This window comes from Chinchilla lanigera, unplaced genomic scaffold, assembly GCF_000276665.1.
Source record: "Chinchilla lanigera isolate Chin_1 unplaced genomic scaffold, ChiLan1.0 scaffold00065, whole genome shotgun sequence".
Lineage (NCBI taxonomy): Eukaryota > Metazoa > Chordata > Mammalia > Rodentia > Chinchillidae > Chinchilla > Chinchilla lanigera.
In genome coordinates this window covers 5,790,355-5,812,144 of record NW_004955466.1, presented here as the reverse complement: position 1 = coordinate 5,812,144, position 21,790 = coordinate 5,790,355, and the positions used below count along the sequence as shown (strand labels likewise).

At 42.9% G+C, this 21,790-nt stretch overlaps 1 protein-coding gene across 4 annotated transcripts in view; it reads left to right on the top strand.

The window, feature by feature from the left end:
• The window catches only part of Syne2 (spectrin repeat containing, nuclear envelope 2), a 279,867-nt gene that overhangs the window by 114,238 nt on the left and 143,839 nt on the right, over positions 1-21,790 (top strand). For all 4 annotated transcript variants that reach the window (XM_013521919.1, XM_005399143.2, XM_005399142.2 and 1 more), the window contains exons 45-50: positions 7,971-8,126; positions 9,479-9,744; positions 11,208-13,308; positions 14,752-15,074; positions 17,656-17,800; positions 18,643-18,861. In XM_013521919.1, coding sequence (XP_013377373.1) covers positions 7,971-8,126; positions 9,479-9,744; positions 11,208-13,308; positions 14,752-15,074; positions 17,656-17,800; positions 18,643-18,861 — 3,210 coding nt within the window. The remainder of the gene's footprint in view (positions 1-7,970; positions 8,127-9,478; positions 9,745-11,207; positions 13,309-14,751; positions 15,075-17,655; positions 17,801-18,642; positions 18,862-21,790) is intronic.

Below are 21,790 nucleotides of genomic sequence, written 5' to 3'. Positions count from 1 at the left end.
ATCCTCCTGCCTCAGCCTCCCGAGTGCTGGGATTACAGGCTACAAGTGCACTTTTAAATGTTGTCAGATCACGTGGGGTGAGGCTGCCAAGTCTCCCTGAGGTTCCCTGGGGAGAGAGATTGCTGGGAAAGGCGCGGAGTGCGCAGGCCAGTGAGGGCTTCCGGACGTCTCCCACGGTGCAGGGTGGTGCGGAGGGGGCCAGAGCGGTCAGGGTGAGAGCACATAAGGGGAGAGGGAATCGTGGAGCAGAGATGCGCGGAAGATTAAAGGAGGCGGCTGGGGTTTTTCTAGAAATGTGCAGAACAGAGTTACATGCCGGAGCCCCTCTCTGGCCACGGGGAAAATCTTTTTATAAATCCCACTGTATTAGGTATTAGGTAGGAATGTGTCTGAAGGGTTAAAGCCTCAGTTGGTGAAACGCTTGAGATTGTGTATATGAAAGAAACTTTCCTGAGAGTGTTTAATGAGGACTCGATACTGAAAAAGGAAAAGCATGAGTGCTTCACATGAGAGAAATTATAAGAAGAGGCGGTCCTTCTTGACATTGGGGAAGGAGGTTAGGGTCTCACTATGCAGTGCAGGCTGGCCTTGAGCTCGCAGCGATCCTCCTGTCTCAGCCTCCCAAGTGCTGGATTACAGGAGTACAGCACCACACCTGGCTCCCTTATAACTTCTAAACTAACTTTTCAGACCCTCTTTGATCAGGAGCCTCCATAACTCAGTAGAGGATATTGAAGACTATAGAAAGCTCATGACCCAGTGTCTTTTCTAATTTATTAAGCATTTTACTTAACCTTCAATGATGAGTTACTGATAATTTATGATATATCATTAAAACGATGTTTTCAGAGCAGATGACAGGATTAAGCCTGCCAACAATTTCCCTAGATCTGGATTACAGAAAACTAGTTTTAATTGTCTAGCAAGACTTGACTTTTACTCTTTCGTAACATGAATTTTTTTCTGAATCTGTGCTGCGTATTTTTCTGTCATAAGTACTATGCTTAGTTTGTAACATTAGACTGTGCAGCATTATGTAACATTACACTGTGAAAGGCCGCAAGCAATTTCTTCTTTTTTTTTTTTTTGGTCTTTTTTTTGAGACAAGATCTCACTGTGCAGTTCAGGCTGGCCTTGAGCTCACTTTGTAGCCCAGGCTGGCCTCGAACTCGCAGCAATCCTCTTGCCTCAGCCTCCTAAGTGCTGGGATTGCAGGCGTGCACCACCATGCCCAGCCATGAGCAATTTCATGGTTGAACAACACCAGTTGGTAAAAGAAATCAAAGCTCAACCATATGCATGTGTAATATGACCGATGCTATTATTCAGGGACAGTGACAGATGCAGGACTCTCAACATAAGGAGTACAAAAAGCCATAAAAAATTTGTACAAAATTATAAATCTGATTATTCTAAAACTGTTGTAACAGTGAAAATAAACAAATTCACTAAAACATTTTTGATCCCTCTTTTGCACGGATTTTTCTGTTAGACTGAGGATACAATTGTGAGAGCTTTAACATTAAGCAAATACGTAATACTTCACCTGCCTTTTGGCAGGTAATCAAGAGGTCATTTCATTAGATTATTTTAAGTAGTTTCCAAAGTTTTGGAAAGTTTTTATTTAGTTTCTCTAGAAAATGTCCTTAATCTTCGTTGAAAGTATGATTCAAAATTGCCATTATGCTGGTGGCAAAGGTCTGTAATCCCAGCACCCTGGGAGGCTGAGGCAGGAGGATTGCAATTTTCAAGCCCAGCCTGGGCAATTTAACAACTTAGTGAGACCTTGTCTCAAAATAAAAATTTTAAAATGGGTAGAGCTTTAGCTCAGTGTGAAGGCCCTGGGCCCAATTGTGAGGACCAGGAGGGGAAAATTGCCATCAGAGCATGTCTGCATTTGAATCCATTGCTAAGAGTTTCGTGTGGAAGAACTTGAGGAATTATTTTAGATCTAGACCTTCTGCTGACTTTTTCTTCAATATTGGAAATACTAACGCAGGCCTGGAGACAGAAGAAGTTGCAAAATTTATTCTGAAGGGGCTAAGTAATGATGGTCCAGTATAACATCTACCATGTTTTTACAGAAGTGAATTTCTGAGTTTTAAAAAGTGAATAGACAGAACTGCCTCCCCTCTTTTCTCTATAGGCTAAGTGAGGTAACAGGTTAGGGTGTGGTAAACAGTGAACCCTCTTTTGGGACTTGGGTTTCCTGTCCATAATGGGAAATACTAAAGACTGGAAGCAGGGGAGCTTACACATTCCTGCTTTACTGTTCTTCTAAGAGTCAGAGAGCAACAGCACAGCTTAACTGAGACCCAGAGTCCTCTCCTGCCCCTTCTTCCCAGATGCCAACCTGCAAGACACACTCGCTTTAAGGGGCGGGGGCAAAACAACCAAACCCACGCACAAAGCCTGTGTGATTACTTCTTTAAATTTCTCGTCCTTTGGTATAATTGCTCGTGAGCCTTTCTGAATAGGATTTATCCTTGTCGCAAGTTTCTGAGCAGTCACATTTTGGTAGTGAAGAAGGCATCCACAGATGAACCCCAGAAGATCGACGAGCGCAGATGTAGGCAGAGCAGGCAAGGCTTCCGGCCCTGGTTGAGGGAACGGAGACAGAGGATGATGCCGTTGATCCCGGGGGCTGAGCCGATGGGCACAGATAGGTCCTGTGTGCACTTGTCTTCTCAGCGTCCTCCTCTGCTCGTGCTGGCTAAGGTTGCAGGCTTGCTTCTTCCCGCAGGGGTGGTGTTTGTAAGCCCGGATTCAGTCCTTTACAGGGTAAGCCGCTTGCATGTGTACTTGTTTTGCCATCCACAAGCTATATGCATTTGAAAACGGGCTCCAGGGTCCTAAAATCGTAGGCTGAGGGAGGACCTTAGAAATTTTCTGTCCTAATCCTTGTGTTTGGGCTGGGGATATAGCTCAGCGGCACAAGTGCCTGCTTGGCAAGCGCAAGGTTCTGAGTTTGATTCCCGGTTCCAAAAACAACGACAACAACAGAAAACCTAACCCTTGTGTTTCAGGCAGGAGGAGGCCCAGCCGCGCAGGGGCGGGAGCCTGTGGGTGCTGTGTACACAGTCTGGTTCTCGGAGCTTTACCCCGCCATCTGCAGGCCACGTTACATAGGAGAAAATTGGGGTCTAAAGAACTTCGAGGGATGTGAGGCTAAACAAATTCAACTAGATTTTCTTTATCATGGGACCTTGTAGAGCCCTTAGTTCACTCACGTGCTGTGTGACCTTTACTGAGCCCTCCTGAGTGCCTTGTCGCACAGTTCCCACGCTCCTTTCTGATCTCCCCACTTCAGCCCCACCCGAACCCCGTTTCTGTCGTTCCTAACCAGTCTGCGCCGCCCCCGCTAGACTGACAGGCTTTCAAGTTCTTTCCGTTGCACATCACAACTCACCAGTTATAACTATGGACCATAGCAGACTAAGTAAAATCCGTTTTCTTCCCTCTGGCTTGAATTTATCAGTATATCCATTCAGTAAAAGGTTATTTAGCAGGCACTGAGAATTGAGACATAGACACGACCTCTGTTCTGACAGAGCTTCTGGGCTGGCCTGGTACATGAATCAAGGGGTTACACTAAGGACACTGCAATGGCAGGAAATTAAAGGAAGGCACCTAGTTCCTTCTTGGTCTCTAGCAGTGCCACCTGACATGGGCAGTAGGGTCAGAGACAGCTTCTGTCAGCAAGCAGCTTGAGACCTGAGACCGCTGGAAAGGTCAGCTGGAGTTAGCAGAGCTCAGCAGACAAAACGGTGGGAGGAAGTGGAAGATTCCAGAGGCTGACTAAAGGCACTCCATGAACAAAGTGGTGGGAGGAAGTGGAAGATTCCAGAAGCTAAGGGCACCGTGGCTGGAGCACAGCGGGTTGAAGGCAGCAGAAAGGCACAGAAGTGAGGCCTAAGAGCTGGGCACAGCTGGCTGAGTCACCAGGGCCTCCCGGGTCACATTAGCACAGTAGGTGTTACCTGAAGAGTTGCACTTAGAGAGCATGGCGGTCATTGATGCAGACTCCGTTGATCTTTTGTTTTGTCTCTTGTGGTGATAATGCTTTTGCCTAGAGTTGTTGTCACTGCTTCGTATCTGCAGGGACACTTGGTCCCCCCTGTTGGCAGGGTCCGACTGGTGCACTTAGGCTTCTGGCTGTCACAGTGTAGCCAGAGTCAGGGACCGTGGGCTGGAAAAGGAACGGTGATGCTTCTGTTGACTGGCCTCTTTCGGCTGCCTCCCTGGGAGGCATAGAAACTAATCTGTTTTGGGGAATAAGTCAGTAACTATCTATTGAGAAGCGAAAGGACCCTGGGCAAGAACTTTACAAAGGTGTGCGTCACAGCCATACGTAGGGTGGAAGAGCTGGAAACAATATATTTGTCCACAGTAGCCTAACATAAATCAGACTTGTTTATTACCCATCCATCAGATCATCTAAGGAGATGGGGATTTAGCTCAGTGGCATAGTGCCTGCCTGGCAAGCGCAAGGTTGTGAGTTCGATTCCTGGTACCAGAAGAAAAACAGACAAAAAACAAAAAAACCCAAACAGAACAGCTACAGAACTGAATTGGCTATATTAGATTTATACCCATGAACCTAATTTTTTTTTTTTTTAATTGTAACAGGAATTGAACTCAGGATATCATGCTTACCAGGCAGGCATGATTCCCCTGAGCTATATTCTTGGCCCCCCATTTGCATACATGATTCAACTTTCTATAAGAATTTTATTTATTTATTTATTTATTTTGGTCTTTTTTGAGACAGGGTCTCGCTTATGTAGTTCAGGCTGGCCTTGAGCTCACTTTGTAGCCCAGGCTGCAGTGATCCTCCTGCCTCAGCCTCCCGAGTGCTGGGATTACAGGCGTGCGCCACCACGCCTGGCTTCTATAAGAATTTTAAAAACACATAAAACAATGCTGCATGAGTTCTGTCATATGTAGGAAAAGTGTAACAGTGTATATACATGGAGTTTAGAATAGTGGTTTGTTCTAGGGAGGAAGAGATGAAATAAGAGTTGAGTGTTTTCAGTCACAGCGTCTGTTATTTTTGTTCTTTTTGTATATTTACAGTATTGTATAATTTAAGATGAAGCGTTTGAGATGAGCTTCCAAAATCAAGCTAAAGCATAGCCAAGGCTTGTGAGCAAGGGATGACTGTTGCAGAAGGAACTTTGCAGGAGCCAATCATGGCCCAGAGTCGGGGTTCCACCCGCTGGCATGAGCATAGGACCGTTGCCTTTTAAATTTGAAGTGTTCGTTTGAGGGATTCTGTTGGCTTGTCCGCCAAGGTAGAAAAAGGCCCTTAGGGTTGATGAAAGAATGATGCTTGGGGGTGACTCCGGGTAGAGAGGTGTCCTTTTTCCAACCAGTGAAGGCAGTCGCTGCAGATGGCGGAAGTGTTTCCTGTGCCATGGCGGTGCCCAGGCACTGGTTCCTCGGGTGAGAGACCACGGCTCTGGATTCTCAGGAGCTCTCCCAGGGCCTAGGATCTAGGCTCTTAGCTCAGATGCTCTTGTGTCCAGGTACATTGGTAGGGTTTGCTGGGACAGAGTACCCTGCAGGTAGAAGAAGGCAGATGCCTGGCCCACAGGCAGAACCTTGTGAACCTGACAGATGAAACCTGCGCTGTGCGCCTTTCCTCTCACAGTCTTTTGGAATCGTTCCTCTGAGATGTCGCCCTCCCTTTAGCTTTTCATCATTTGCAGCTCTCTGTGTGTGTGTAAGAGAGAGAGAGATGGTTCTAGGATTGTACCAGGGCCTTCTCACTCAGCTACATCCACAAGCCCTTTTATTTTTTATTTTGAGACAATGTCTCACAAAGTCACTAAGTTGCCTAGGCTGGTCTTGAAATTTGCAATCCTCCTGCTTCAGCTTCCCAGAGTGCTAGATTTATAGGTGTGCACCACCACACCGGGTTATTTGCAACTTTTTCAAAGAAGTGACTTGTGCTGTACTTCAAAACCAAAAGCAACCAAATTCTCTTACCAGTTAGAATTATGAAACTCCAGACACTTTGTTTACATGAACTTTAAATTTTAGAGTAACTTTAAATTCACAGAAATATAGAAAGTTTGCTTGTACCCCCATGCCCAGTTTCCTCCATTATTAATATCTCATTATCCAGGAATTACTTTTAAGCCAATTCCTCCCTTGTTTTGGGGATATAGACATAATTCGTTACAGATGTGATACTTTAAAGACTTTACTGGCATCAAAGCATAAAGCAAAATTAAATGATTTTTTCATTTATAAAGTACCTAGAAATAAAACAAGCATCTTAACAAAATAATGGAAATCTTTAAAAATCACTGGTATAGTGCCTGGTACATGTAAGTGCTCAACAAACACCTATTGAAAAAAATAAATGAGCATGCCTATAATCCCAGCACTTGGGAGGCTGAGGCAGGAGGAGCATTGTGAGTTGGAGACCAGCCTCAGCTACAATGTGAGTTCAAGGCCAGCCTGAACTGCATAGTGAAACCCTGTCTCAAAAAGAATGAGCTGGGTGTGGTGGCACATGGCTATAATCCCAGGACTCGGGAGGCTGGAGCAGGAGGCCTTCTGAGTTTGAGGCCAGCCTGGGCTACATAAGGGAGCTCAAGGCCAGCCTGAACTACAGAGTGAGACCCTGCCTCAAAAACAAACAAACAAAATGAATAAAGGAATTAATGAGTCCAGGTGCTCTGACTCTGTGTGTCCTGTTGAGAACCTCAAGTCTTGAAGCTTTCAAAACAGATCAAGTTACTCCTTTAAGTGGATAACATGCCCTGTCCTACCCAGGTCCTAATTCTTACAGCTGACTGGTTTAAGATAGTTTACTGTTAACATCATGAGGTCCCACTGTTTCCTCCGCCTACTCTAACCTTCTCCCAAGAGATACCCACAAGTAGCTGGCCCTTGCCCTGGCCTGGCCATCAGCGTGAATGCTAATACACCTTTGGTAACTTCGGCTCTTTGATATCTGTTTTCTTTAAGACCATGTTCTGCCTCAGGATATAATGGAGCAAAATTAGAAGTTGTAGTATTTGTGGAAAACGTTTTGCGTTTTGAGGGAGTACCAATGTAGGTTTTTTTAAAAAAAAAAAAAAAATCTATTTGTATCAGTGCTTGTTTGCAGTTCATAATGATTCCATTCACCGCAGGGAGATGGACCATGGACACAGCACGGCTTCATTCTTTCTTTCTCATCCCCTCCCTCCATCTTTTGGTCTTCTTCCCATTTGTAAAAGATCTGTCTCTCTGGGTCTCATTATCTCTTACTTTGCTCTTTAATTTATAGTTTTGGTTTCTCATCTCAGAGAAGCCATGCCATATTTAAGCTTCTGTGTCTGAGTTATTTCACTTAACATACGGTCTCAAGGTGCATCCATCTTCCTACAGACAATTCAGATGCATGCTTTTTTAGAGCAGAGTAGCGTTCCGCTGGTGTGTGAATACCACATTTTCTTTACACATTTGTCAGTTGATGGACATAAAGGCCACTTCCAAGAGTTACATATTATGAACTGTGCTCCCTTTTTTGTCTTTTATGTGTGTGTGTGTCTCTTTTTTATTTTATTTATTTATTTATTTATTTTTGAGACGGTCTTGCTGTGCAGTTCAGGCTGGCCTTGAGCTCACTTTGTAGCCCAGGCTGACCTTGAATTCATAGCGATCCTCCTGCCTCAGCCTCCTGAGTGCTGGGATTACAGGCATGCACCACCATGCCCGGCTGAATTGTGCTCCTATAAACATGGGTTTGCTTATATCCCTGTATTATGATGTTTTTTAATTTCTTTGGGAGGATACCTACCACATAGATACTAATTATTGTACAGAATCAATCATCTTTGGTAGTACCCGTAGAGTCTTCTTTAAAGTCTTTTCTCTGAGTAAATAGAACAAAGGAGAATGGTTTTTGTTAAGAGAAATTAAAATGCTTCACTTGGAAGGTGGACTATTCAACAATCTTTTTGTGCTTTCAGAATTCAGCTGTGGAAACGGTTTTGTCAAAACAACTTTCTCTCAGTGTTCAAGAAAGCATGAAAAGCACTGACGATGAGCAGAAAGTCAATGAGCTGCAAAATCAACCTTTAGAGTTAGATGCTGTGTTAAGAAGTGAACAATTAAAAGCAATAGAGGTATGGAAACACGAGCATCGCTGCGGCGTGATTGCGTCGTTTGCCCGGCACAGTACAATATCTTGTAATTACCAGAAACTTGCTTGCACAGAGTGAAAAGTCTACTTAACCTTTGCCTGATGATCAATTTGGTAACTCTATAATTATGTACTAATCAGTAAGTTGTATAAATCATTCCATTTAAACGGTGGAAGAGTTTAATGGGCATCGGTCTTCCTTCACTTTCAAAAAGTTCCTGTGGACTTTTTCAGGAAGAAAACCAGGAGAAATGTTGAAGCTTCTGACTTGCTATCCTTTTTTTTTCATAGTCAAGTGTATTCTTCTGCTTCTGATGAATTCTTTTTATTATTCCTCATGGTCAATGTGATAGGGTCCTCCTCCTTTGTTTTTACAGCTGTGTTTAGAGGCTGTATTAGGGTATTTATGTATCTTTAACTATGTAAAGTAGTCTGAAAATCCAATGCATGGTCATGGCTTTTTTTTTTTTAGTACCGGCAATGGAACTCAGGACCTTGTGTATGCCAGGCAGGCGCTGTGCCACTGAGCTCCCGGCCTCCATGGTCATGTTTTTAAAAAAGGAAACCACAAATGATCTCTACAATTTTATTTTATTCTATTATTATTATTATTATTATTATTATTTGTTTGTTTGTTTTCTGGTACCAGGAATGGAACTCATGACCTTGCGCTTGCCAGGCAGGCACTGTGCTGCTGAGCTAAATCCCCAGCCCCGATCCCTACAATTTTAGCTGAGATTATATAACAGTAAATGTGTATCTAAAAAGGGAAGAGCGGTGATGTATGTAAAAAATAAGATGAATTTTTCCTTAGAAATCAGAGAACCTAGGGCCCGGGGTATAGCTCAGTGGCACAAGTGCCTGCCTGGCAAGCACAAGGTCCTGAGTTTCCCGGTACCAAAAAAAAAAAAAAAAAGAAAAAGAAAAAGAAATCAGAGAACCTAGAATAGGGCACAGTGACATTGCAGCTACTTCAGAGACTGAGGCAGGAGAATCGCTTGAGTCCAGAAATTGGAGACCCACCTGGACGACAGAGCAGTACCCTGTCTCAAAAGAAGAGAAAGGGAAAGAAAAGAGAAGGACAAGAAATAACAGAATTTTTGCGACAGTGGGGTGATCTGATTGATATTAAATGTTGGGTCAGTGGTGCGTTTTAGTACAGATTTTAACATGACGCAGGTGAAACAAATGTGGTAGATGTCATGACCTTAGTTTTCCTGTGTGCACATAAAGTATTTGGGGATAGGTTTGGTTATCTGAGAGAAGGAGGAGAAGAAAGAAAATGAACGAACAGGAGTGGGTGTGTATTTACTGCTGTGCGCATCTTGTCGGTAGGAATTATATACCCAGTTGGAAGCAAGGAAGGAAGCCATGGAACCACTGGCACAGTCCGAACAGCTCCACAACGCAGAAACGAGCGCCGTGGGTCTCCGCGAGACAGGGCGGTCCTCTCGCCGCCTGGACAGTCTGCTTCAGGCGCTGTCTGCTTTGAAGAAAAACAAAGAAAGCCAGTACCGTCTCCTGCAAGATTTCCAGGAACGCCTCGCTGCACTCGAGTCCTCCCTGAGTGACTCACGGGCGGAGAAGGGAAGTCTCAGAGTGTAAGTGCGAGCGCAGCACTCCCTTCCCTTCCCACGGTCTTGCTGGCTGGGCGGGCGCGGGGCTGCTGGTCTACCCAGCAGTGTGAAAGGAGAGCGCGATTTTAAAAACGGTACCACGGACATGCGCTCAGGCTGGGCGGCCTCTAAACAACAAAAACGTATATTTCAGAGTTTGGAGGTCGGAAAGTGTAAGAAAGAAGGAAAAAAAAATATATATGTATATATATGTATATACACACACACACACACAAGATAGCTAAGATAATTGTACTGCTGATTTCTATTAGTTCATTGAAAGGAACAACTAGTGCTGCGTATATTGTTTGATCAGTTTTGCATGCCTGTGTCTGATAATCCTAGCAACTACTTTGAAGATAACAATATGCAATATAATAACCATTGTTCATTTGCTGTCATCGCCGGGGATAGAGCGCAGTGGCACAAGCGCCCGCCTGGCAAGTGCAAGCTCCTGAGTTCGATTCCTGGTACCAAAAAAAAAAAATTAAAATTAAAAAAAAAAATTTGCTGTCATCTTGTTTTGAAATTCTGTATCATTTTTTTTGTTTTGTTTTGTTTTTTGGTACAGGGAATCAAATTCAGGACCTTACACTTGCCAGGCAGGCATTGTGCACTGAGCTATATTGCCGGCCCTCTGTGTTGTTTATATTTTTATTCGTTTCAAAAAAGATGCTGGCAAATTGATGTGTGGAGAAAGCATGTATGTAGTTGCTTAGCATCAGCATGATTGGTTTAAATACTTTAGTACATATTTTTTTTTGTTTTTTTTTTTTGGTTTTTGGTTTTTCTCCGGTACCGGGAACCGAACTCACGACCTTGCGTTTGCCAGACAGGCGCTTTTGCTGCTGAGCTAAATCCCCAGCCCCCTTTAGTACATATTTTATATATTTTAATAGTTTCTTTGAGAGATACGCACTTCTTTGGCTTTGAAAATGATGGCAAATAATGGTAAATATAATACTAATATGTAAGTGTGTTCTCATTGAAATACTTGCTTTATATATGAACGGGGTTACTTTTAATATCTTTCGAGGAAGTGGTTTTGTAGTTTAAAAGATCAGCCTAGTATTGCAGCTTTTCAGTTAGTATCTGTGTTGGGAAGGTGGTAACAAAGGTGTTGGGTGGTCCCGTAATTTCTCTAAAGTAGCCTTTGTCCAAGTACTTTACAGCGTACGAAGTATTTCCACATGCATTTTTCCCTGCACTTCTGTGGCTCTTCGGTTTTATTCTGCTTGTTTTACAGCCAGCCTTTGCATTGTCACGCATTAATTGGGAGCCACAGTAAGCAAGATTCTGAGTATTTAAGGATAGGGTACTCTTTATAGATACCTTGCTCGCTCTTGTGAATTCAAAGCCGAGGTGGTTTCTTTTAATGACCCTTTACTCCATGTTAGAGTATAATAAACGTGAAGCCTTAGTGACCTCTATTTTTATTTTCATCCTAGGGGACCCCTGGAAAGTGAAACCTATCTGGAGAAAATTAACAAGTTCCTGGAATCAATAGAAAAAGAAAAAGGTTCTCTAATTGAACTGAAGGTCCAGTGGGATAAGTTGTCGAACCACGTGGCTGACATGGATAAGCAGCTGTTGCAGAGTCAGATGGAGCAGCTGGAGCGCGGTTGGGAACACCTGGAACAGCTGGTTCAGAAGAAGTATTCTCAGCACATCGTGGAGCAGGAGGAATTCACTTCCCTCAGGAGTAAGATCCGTGACATTGAGAGTTCTCTGCAGCAGCAGCAGCAGCGGCTACTGTTGGGGCTGAACTCGCCAGAAGAGCAGGGCGGGAGCCAAAGCCTCGTTGCCCCGGCTGCTGAGCTCCAGGCCGCCAAGCATGGATTTGCTGTCATCAGGAGTCGAGCTGAAGTCCAGATGAAGAGGATTTGGGGAGAGAAAGAAAGGAAGGTTTTGGAAGATGCAATACATGATTTGAAGAAGCAGTGGGAAGCCGTGGAGCCATTGAACCTAGAGGTGGAAAGTCAGATTCAGAAGTCTAGCATAAAAATTGAGATGAAAGAGACCCTCTTGTGGGTCAGGAGTCTGTTGGGTGAACTCGAGCTTCCGGTTGCCCTTCTCCCCGATGACATCCTTGCACAGATCAGAAAATGCAAGGGGAGGCAGGCCGACATTCTGGACAAGCAGCAGGCTGTAGAGTCACTGGCTGAGGAGGTGAAAGCTGTCGGTCCCAGCCTCACCGCCTCTGAGAGAGACAATGTAAATAGCACCCTGGAGGACTTACAGAGCCAGTACCAAATGCTGGTTTTCCAATCAACTCAGAGGTCACAGCAATTAGAGTTGAAGTTGGAAGAAAGAAGCAAATTATTTGAAATGATGGGGGAGGCTCAGCTGACACTTCAAAGGCAGGAAGCACTGATAATTCCCAACGCGGAAGCGGCCCCCACAGAAGCGGAACTGGACTGTCACCATGCCACTCTGAAGGCGTCCCAGAAGGCCCTGCAGGACGTTGAGAGCCTGATCGCAGCACATCTTCGGGAACTCACAGACATCTCTGAGGGTCTCAATGTGTTTGAGAGATTGTTTTTGCATAATCATTTGAGCAATCTGAAGACTAGAGTCAACACAATTCAAAGATGCATTCAGAATAAATGTAGTGAAGTGCAACACAAGATAAGTTCTTACAGAGAACTCCGTGAAAGAAAATCCATGCTGCAGGAGGAGGTTGCACGTGGACAGCACAGTGAGCCACTGCTGGACCCAGAAGTCGGTCAGGACATTAAAGAAGAATTTCAGCATCTTAAAGACAGACTTGCTGGTATTCGAGGTAGCATCTTAGGAGTCCTGAAACTTAGAGAAGTGTTTGATGATACAGGACTCACCTGGGATGGCTCGCAGCTTGAGCAGTTGCAAACCCAAGTGCTTGAAAAAGAGAAAGAACTTGAAGAAAAAATCAAGCAGTTGGACATACTTGTGGCAGAACATGGCAAGTATCAAGCAGCACTAAGTCAAGTGAAGGCTGTAGATTTGCAAATTAAGAAAAAGGCTGAACTAGTACTAAACTCTCCTGCTCCTTCACCAGAAAGCAGTCTCCTCAGTGCTCAGATTTTGGCTGAGAAAACTGAGAAGGCCAAGTGCTTGTATAATGACATAATTAAACAAGTAAGTGAAAATAAGGCCTTTGATGATTCATTCAAGGAGAAAGAAATTGCACAACTAAAGCTGGCTGCAGGAGAAAATGATAGGTTGAACAGGGATCTCCAAAACATGGCGCTTGAATTCCAGCCAAAGGAAGTAGATGAAAAGCATTTTCACGACAAACTGGAAAATTCTCTACATGTTTTAAATGGGATAAAATCTCAACTAGAGAAGCCTTTGCTTATAAATTTGGACATTAATCATATTCAGAACGAGAAGGCTAATTGGGAAGCACTTCAAGATCAAGTTCATGCCGAAATGTACAGCATTAAAGCTGTGACTCTGGCTGAGAAGCAGAGAGAAGAAAACTCTCCTGAAACTGGTGACATGGAGACAAAGCTGCGTGACATTGAAGATCTCCAAATGGAGCTTAGCAGAAGCATTGACTTCCGCACAGTAAGTTTTTAAAGGAGTCATTAAATGCACCTATAGTTCATGATTTTTGTTTTGTTGTACTCTAATTAATATCTGTACTTGTAAAGAAGCTACAGTTTCTACAAGAAAATAGCTGTTTTCAGAAATCCCGTGAGCCATTTTTACAATTTTGACTCACTCTGCTTTGGAATTTGGCACATTGCAGCCTGGAAAGGGACACATCTGACATCGTTTATTTCTGTTTCCCTCATCGCCCCTATTGAACTCAGAACAAACTTCCGTTGTTGCTGTTTGTTTTTAGAGATAATAAGATATGACGAAGGGGCTGGGGATTTAGCTCAGCGGCAAAAGCGCTTGCCTGGCAAGCACAAGGTCGTGAGTTCGGTTCCTGGTACCGGAGAAAAACCAAAAAAACTAAAAAAAAAAAAAAAAGAAAACAAAATAAGATATGACGAAGTACTGAGGGAAGAATATCCAATGATAAGTCTTTATTTAGAATTTACAGCGTGCTGAGCACAACAGTAAGTACTCTATTTCATCCTCACAGCAACTCTGTGAGGTGAGTGCTGTCGTTAGCCTAGTTTAAAGGGAAATTAAGAGTTTAGGGAGTAGCTCAGTAGTACAGTGCTTTGCAATCATGTACAGGTCCCTGTGTTCAATTTCCAGTACTGCAAAAATAATAAAATTAAAATAAGGAAATTTGAACTCGGAAACATGAAGATTTTTCTCCTTGTCATGTAAGATGAACAGAATTAGGAATGAAATTGAGATCTGTCTGTGTCTAGATCAGGGATCATCAAATTAAGCCCTGGTGACCAAATCCTGCCCATACTACCTGATTTATAAATAAAGTTTTATTGGAACACAACCGTGCCCATTTGTTGGTGAGCGAATACAGCTGCTTTTGTGTTTTAATAGCAGAGTTGGCATTGCGATCATTTGCTGGCCTCTGTTGAAGAGTGACTCCAAAAGACTGCCTTTCCTTCTGATAGTGGGGCAGATATCTTAGACATCATTTACACTGTACTTTATATAATGCTTTACACAGTATTGTATCGCAGTCAACTAATAAATTATAAAATGGAGAAATTAACTTGATTCAAATATTATTGGATAATACATTTGAAATATTTTGATAGATGTAAATGCTATAGAAAATACATAGTCATGTGGTGAACCCTAGTAGGTTGTTTAAATGGATTCATAATGAGTGTGGGGGTAATTTGAGTACCTTTCAGTTTTAATACGGTTTCAGGAAGCAATTGCTATAGTCAGAATAATGACAAAGGTGGACGAGAAGGGACCTTTAAAGTCAGTGAACTCTTCGGTACTTTAATGACAAAACAGAGGTCCAAAGCTACCCCGTGATGTGCCCAAACTAAAATTAATAGCACAACAATTGCATTAAAAACATAAGAGAATCTGGAGTTTTTTTATCACAGTCTGTAATCTCTTATTCCCCAGAATGTCTTGAATAGCGCCTGTGAAAATCTCACACGCTATAGTGAAGCCATCAGTGGGGCTGTAGGAATCCTCGCTTCCCTCGAAGCCATCTTTGTGTCCCGCAGAGTGGACCTGCATGACCCAGAGGAATCACTAGCCAGGTTGTGTCGGAAGCAAGAGGAATTGGAATCCACAGTAACAGTCATCGAGGACCTCACTAGAAAACTGGGATCTGTGTCCAGTCCGGAGGCCAAAATGCAGCTTCAGCACACTTTGCAGGACCTCGTTTCTAAGAGCTTGACCTGGAAAGAGGCAGCCCAAGCAGAGGAAGCAGAGATAGCCAGGCAAGTCTTCCTCAGAGTAATGGTTTAACGACGTAAGATGTAGGGTTTTTTCTTTGTACATAATATGTATGCGTTGGAGATAATTTGGACAGTGTGGAAAAGTAAAGATAAATGTGTCACTAAAGAAAACTAGGATAAACTTTTTATTCTATTTCAATGTTTTTCTTTTTAGATATTGGTTACATTCAAGAGAATGTTTGTAAAAGTATGTATAGGGCATAAAGAGATCAAATAAATGTTGTGCCAGGCGTGGTGGCTCACGCCTGTAATCCTAGCACTTGGGAAGGAGGCTGAGGCAGGAGGATCGTTGCGAGTTCGAGACCAGCCTGGGCTACAAAGTGAGCTCAAGGCCAGCCTGAACTGTGTGGTGAGACCCTATCTCAGAAAAACCCCCCAAAAACAAAAAATAAACATTTCTGTACCTAAAGTTTCAAAGGTAAACATGAATTTGAATTCTTCGGTGTGTTCTTTCTGTCTCCTCTCAGAACTATTAACTTAAATATATTTGTCCTCTCCCTGCGTTCTGTCATATACCATGGATGTGTTCTATTTCCATGACTTTTAAACTGACACGTAATGTATATTCTGTCACCCTTTCAAAGTCATAATTATACTCCTGGTGCTTATTCATGTCCTGGTCTGTAGTAAAATCTGCATACCTGGCTATTGATGGGCATTTGCATTGTTTTCAGTTTTTGTTTTGTCTTGAATTCATAAAGAGTGCCCATAGGAACATTTTTATTTTTATTTATTTATTTATTTTGTCTTTTTGAGACAGGGTCTCGCAATGCAGTTCAGGCTGGCCTTGAGCTCACTTTGTAGCCCAGGATGGTCTCCAACTCACAACGATCCACCTGCCTCAGCCTCCCGAGTGCTGGGATTACAGGCCTAGCCTAAGAGCATTTTTAAAGGCAAGAGTTTTCTGTGGTATATATCTAAGAGTACGGCTGCCTAGGTCCACAGATATGAGCATGAATGCCAAATAAATATTTCAGTTGTCTCATACCCTTACCAACATTTGCTGTTTTTGACAGAGATTTCATTTTTGTCATTTTAATGAGTAAGAAGTATTACTTTATTGTGGTTTTATTTGCATTTCTCTTACTGCTGAGTTTGATCTGAATATTGACGGATCATCCATAGTTCTCTTCTGTAAAATGTCTACGCGAGCCTTTATCCAGATTTACTAGGTTGTCTTTTTCGTACTGCTTTGTAGGAACTTCCTCTGTAAGGACCAGTCCTTCACAGTCTTGCACCAAAATAGCTTTACAGAGGGAGATTTCTATTAAACATCTCTTCAACCCACCCAGGCCCACATGATAAGAGGAGTCAGAGGAAGCTAAAACGGCACATCTGTGCTCCAGGCAAAAACCTGGAGTCACAGCTTTGCTTGTGTCTGTATGTTTACATTGTAGCCGGGCATGGTGGCGCACGCCTGTAATCCCAGCACCCTGGAGGCTGAGGCAGGAGGATCGTTTCGAGTTTGAGACCAGCCTGGGCTACAGAGTGAGCTCAAGGCCAGTCTGAACTGCACCCTGTCTCAAAAAGACAAAAAAGAACAAACAAACAAACAAACAAAATACATTGTGTAGAGTTTGGGTCCTGAATTTCTTACCAGTTTGTGTGTTTTTTTTGCTTTAAAATACATTTGCTACAGATTTTTAAATTGTTCTCCGTGAGTATTTGGGGTTAGTCTATTTTACATACATAACTTTATAGTGTTTTAAATATTTCACTATGTGTTGTGTATAAAATACTCTACTTTTTGGCCGTGTAACATTACCCTTTTTTCCGTATTGTGACAAACCCTTTATAAAAACAATTGTTTTTGGTATGTAAAAGTTTATAAAGTTGTTTCTTGTAATTTAACCAGACTGTTGGTTATAGTTTTTACTGATAAGTAAGATTTTACCGAGCAAATGATTTTATCTATCATGTTTAGGATGTTCCTTATATTTAGGATTAGTTCCTTAAGGTAGATTGCAAAAGTTGAATTAATGAACCAAAAGGTAAGAACATTTTTAAGACTTAGTGGGTTTCTACGTGAATTATACCGATTCACAGACCATTAATGGTGCTCACGAAGCAGTTTTTGTTTTAATGAAAAGAACTCTTCCTATTGATTGATTGATTGATTGATTGTCTTTTTGAGACAGAGTCTTGCTATGCTGTTCAGGCTGGCCTTGAGCTCACTTTGTAGCCCAGACTGGCCTTGAACTCATAACAGTCCTCCTGCCTCAGCCTCCCTAGTGCTGGGATTACAGGTGCGCGCCACCATGCCCAGCTTTTTTCTTTCTTTCTTTTTTTTTTTTTTGAACTCTTCTTTTTTAAAAGCTCTCCAAGTTAGTTGATTTGAGGGCAGCCCTATGTGCCTGTTAAAGTTTGTGTTCAAAGGCGACCTGTAAGCCCGCTGGGGCTGAGTAATCAATAAAAACTTGTAGAAATGCATTAAATGGCACAAGAAAAGAAAATGATCATTCATTTTTGAAAATACTGAACATGGAGAATTCAACATCGGGGAGTTCAAAATTGTGTTAATAAAATCTAGTATCACTTTTTTCTCTAACTGTGCCACATCCAGGTGTCTTGAGGATTACAAATGCTACAGAACCGCTAGAGAAGAAATCCGTGCTCGCCTGCAGAAAGGAGAGAGGGCGCTCAGGTTGGCCATGTTCCCGCTGCCCGTGTCTTACAAAGAAGCTTTGGGGCGCTTGGAGCAGAGCAAGGTAACGGCCTATGCCGGTCCCCAGCGGGTCCTCGGCGGGTCTGTGCAGCGGCTTGACGGTTGTCACAGCACAGGAAGCAGCAGACACTGTGGCTCTGTCACAGCCCGTGGAAATCCTCAGCCTGAGTTGTGACCTGTGAAAATTGCTCAGACCGGAAGCCAAGGAGAAAACACGGCGTGGTGGTTCTGAGAGAGCTCATGAACCGGATGCAGTGTAGTCCTCCCTGCGAGCATCCTGACCTTAACGGTGGCGCTCCCGAACCTTCACTTTGCCGTTACTTTGAGGGACCCTGCTGGATCAGGACCAGAGCCTCCCACGCAGAGCTGTGGCCGTTACCGCCCGTCTGAGTCATTTGTGCTCTCCCTAAGCAGTTCGGTGTTCGCTTATTGTCGTCTGTTGGAGTCTGGTGTGATGCTGGTAGGATTTGGATGAGGGCATCTTAAGTCATCTGCACTTAACATCCACCAAAAGCAAACAGGAACTAAGAAAGAATTTAAATTGTATCGATATTGCTAGTGACTGTACAGATGAACTACCTAGTAAAATAGCCAAGTTAGAATAACAAAATATACTTTTAGAATATTCACCTTTGAGAATGCATTCTTACTTGGAAATTTTGGCTCATGGGTCATTATTTGTCCCCATGGCCCAAATTCTCCCAGAATGGGATGCATAGGTAAAGCTCACCTGCCCAGATCGACTTCCTGCAGGACGAGAAATGGCACGTGTGATGCTTGCCGAGGATTAAAATCATTCATTGTTCAAAATTGGAGATTATTTATAAGTTTCAGAAAAAACCAAGACATTCTGTCCCTCCTGTTCTTTGTCTTTTCTTTCTTCAGGCCCTGGAGTGTGATCTCCTGGCAGCCAAAGAGGAGCTGGCGGAGCTGCGCCGCGTCGCCGGGCGCCTGGGCCGCAGGAGCGCGGACAGCGATGGCGTGTGTGTGCGCCGGGCCGCGGCTGCGCTGTGGGCGCGCTGGCTGCGCGCGCTGGGAGCTGCCAGGGAGTGGGCCACGTGGAGTGAAGACTTGAAGCAGGAGTGGAAGTTCGTCAGCGAGGAAGTGAGTGTCTCACCTCAGCACTCAGCTCCACGGTCTGCAGACAAGCACTGCAGTACCTTCACTTTGTTTTGGTGTAAAGTGAGGCTGGCGGGACGGGGCTGAGGCCCAGAATCCCAGCTCCTCAGAAGCCTGAGGCGGGAGGTCGCCCGGGTGACTTAGCGAGACCCTGTCTCAGAGTTGTTTTGCTTTTGTTTGTTTTCCTAGTGCTGGGGACGGAACTCAGGACTTGCACATGCTAGGCAAGCATTCTACCTCCCCAGCCCTTAAGACGCATCTCAAAATTTAGAAATAGTGAAAAGGGGTGGGCGTGTATAGCTCAGCACTTCTGAGCTCATCCTCAACACGCAGCAAAGACACGTCTGTAACCTGCACCCTTTGTGTACACACGTATACACCTCAGTTCAGGAAATGGATTCTTTTCACGGTCTGGTCACAATCTGAATTGGATGAGAACCAAATCAAATTCAGGGCTTAGATTCAGTGTTAACCATGTCGGGAAATTTTATTTGGTTCTTGTCCAGTTCGGTTTGTGATCAGAATTGTGGAAAGAATTGTTTGTGAACCAAGGTACCGCTGTATATTACACATGACTATTTATAGGGGATCAGGCCCTATAGTCACCAAGAGATAACTGAGATTCTTTTATGAGAGTGGTCTTAAAAATATACACGCATCAGGTACTTCTTATAAGTGGGTAACTACTTGCCCGTTGGAGTTTTAAAATCTGTACTGTGAAGGTAAGTTAACCCCTCTTAAGAAAATAACTGTCTCTACATTCATTATTCTAGAGGTTAGAATTAGGCAATGTGCATAATAATCAACTAATTTTGAAATTAACCACAATTGTTAGCTATGGAAATTAGCTGCAGTTGTTAAGTGTGGACCTGAAAATATGAGGTGTGATGTTCTTTCTGAAAACTGTCTCAGAGAAGACCTCTGTAATATATCCCAATCACGGTGTCAGTTTAATCATGGCTTAGGACTTAGGCTTCACATACATAAAGAAAGAAAATTAAAAATTGTATGAAATTGTCTTAGACTATCCTGTAATCTTTTCAAAGGGCCGGGTTTAAATGAAGTACAAATCAGAACATTAAATGAAAACCTTTTCTCTTACTCATTTCATAACTTCTGCTGAATTTACTTAAGATAGAAATATAATGAATCGATACTTAATTGGAGGGAAATCGCATGCTTTGGGCTCGAAGTTTTCAGCACTGTGTTAACCTGCATAGAACATGGTGTTCTTGAAAATGAGTATCATTTCAGTGGTGCCGCTACGGTTTGATTAGGGAGCAATCTCTTACAGTGTTCCAGCTGTAAGAAACTTTGTAAATGATCCATTTACGAGTCCTGCAGTCCCTGTTGAGGAGAGCTCCGGCGCTGCCTTAGCCTCAGGAGATAAATGACTGTTCTCATTTTGTAGATGGGGACTGAGCCCCGAGAGGTCAGGCACTGGCATGACAGCCCCTGTGGGTAAAGGTGGGACCCAGCCTCGCCCTCAACCCTGCTGTAGCCTTGCACTTGCTGAGAACTTAGTAAACATTTGTTGAGGGGCGGTTCTTCCTCAAATCCAGTCTGGGCTACTTCTAAGCTTTGCTCTTTTTATTTTGTTTTATCCCTGGTTCCGAGAATTTTTTGTTTTAGTTTTTTGAGACAAGGTCTCACTATGTAGTTCATGCTGGCCTTGAACTCACTGTGCAGTGCAGGCTGGGCTTCAACTTGCCGAAGTCCTCCTGCCTCACCCTCCTGAGTGCTGGGATTACAGGTGTGTGCCTTTGTTTTATCATGCCACTGCTTTCTACCCATCTGCAGCCAGATCTTATTCGTTCTGACCCTTCATTCAGAGCTTTGTAATCAGTCATAGGAACATCTGACAAAATCTGCCAGCAAAATGTATTTTGGGGAGAGTAGCACAGACAAATGACATCATGTAGTAAAATAACAGTTAATAAATAGGGACAGTTCTGAGCACTAGGTCTAGGTTTTATTGTATTACATGCATTATTGTCTTATTTGCCCTCAGGAATCCAAGATACCTGTTTGTCAGTCTGTCTGTCTATATTGGTATATCTGTACTGATGCGTATATGTATGTGTGTGTATGTGTGTATTTTAAATATATACTGCAGCCTCCAAAGTAGCTGGGACTGTAGGAATACCACAATGCCAGGCTTTTATATAATATTTGCATACATCAAATTGATACATAAGTTTTGTTGTTTGGTGCAGGTTATCAGACCCAGGGCCTAGGCAGGTGCTCCACCCCCAACCTCATGTATGATTTCAAAATGACTCTTAGCCACTTAGTAAAAATTACATCATGAGGACATCTGTACATGTAAGTTTCTCTTTCCATGGTTGGTGCCTTCCTATGTGACAAAAGGAATTTCTGTTTTTTTAAATGTTTAAAGTAATATAATCACTTGAAACAAATGATTTGCATAAGATTTTTTGAAAACTTAAATGCCCAGCTTATACATCACAAATTAAAAAGGAAATTTAATTTTTGATTTAACTTTTTTCCCTTCAAATCTTTCTGTTTTATATACAGAATGTACTTGGTATAATTATTAACTTCTGGTTATCCAGAATAATCATTTATTTTATGCTTCATTGATCCTAATATGCTAGAATAAAGCCAAGTCTTCAGAGATAATTAGAGATGTAAGGCTGGCTTCTTCCGCTTGTACTGAAAGTCCTTTCTTTGTTAGTTTCTACTGCTGTAGTTCTGGGTTTTTATTCTTTTCCTTAAAGTCTTCCTCCCTCGCTGTTTTCTTCTCATCCTGTTTTTTTTTTCTTTCTTTTCCTCCCCTGCATCTCTTCCTCCTCCGTCTCTTCTTTACTTCTTTCTTTCTTTCTTTCTTTCTTTCTTTCTTTCTTTCTCTCTTTCTCTCTTTCTCTCTTTCTCTCTTTCTCTCTTTCTCTCT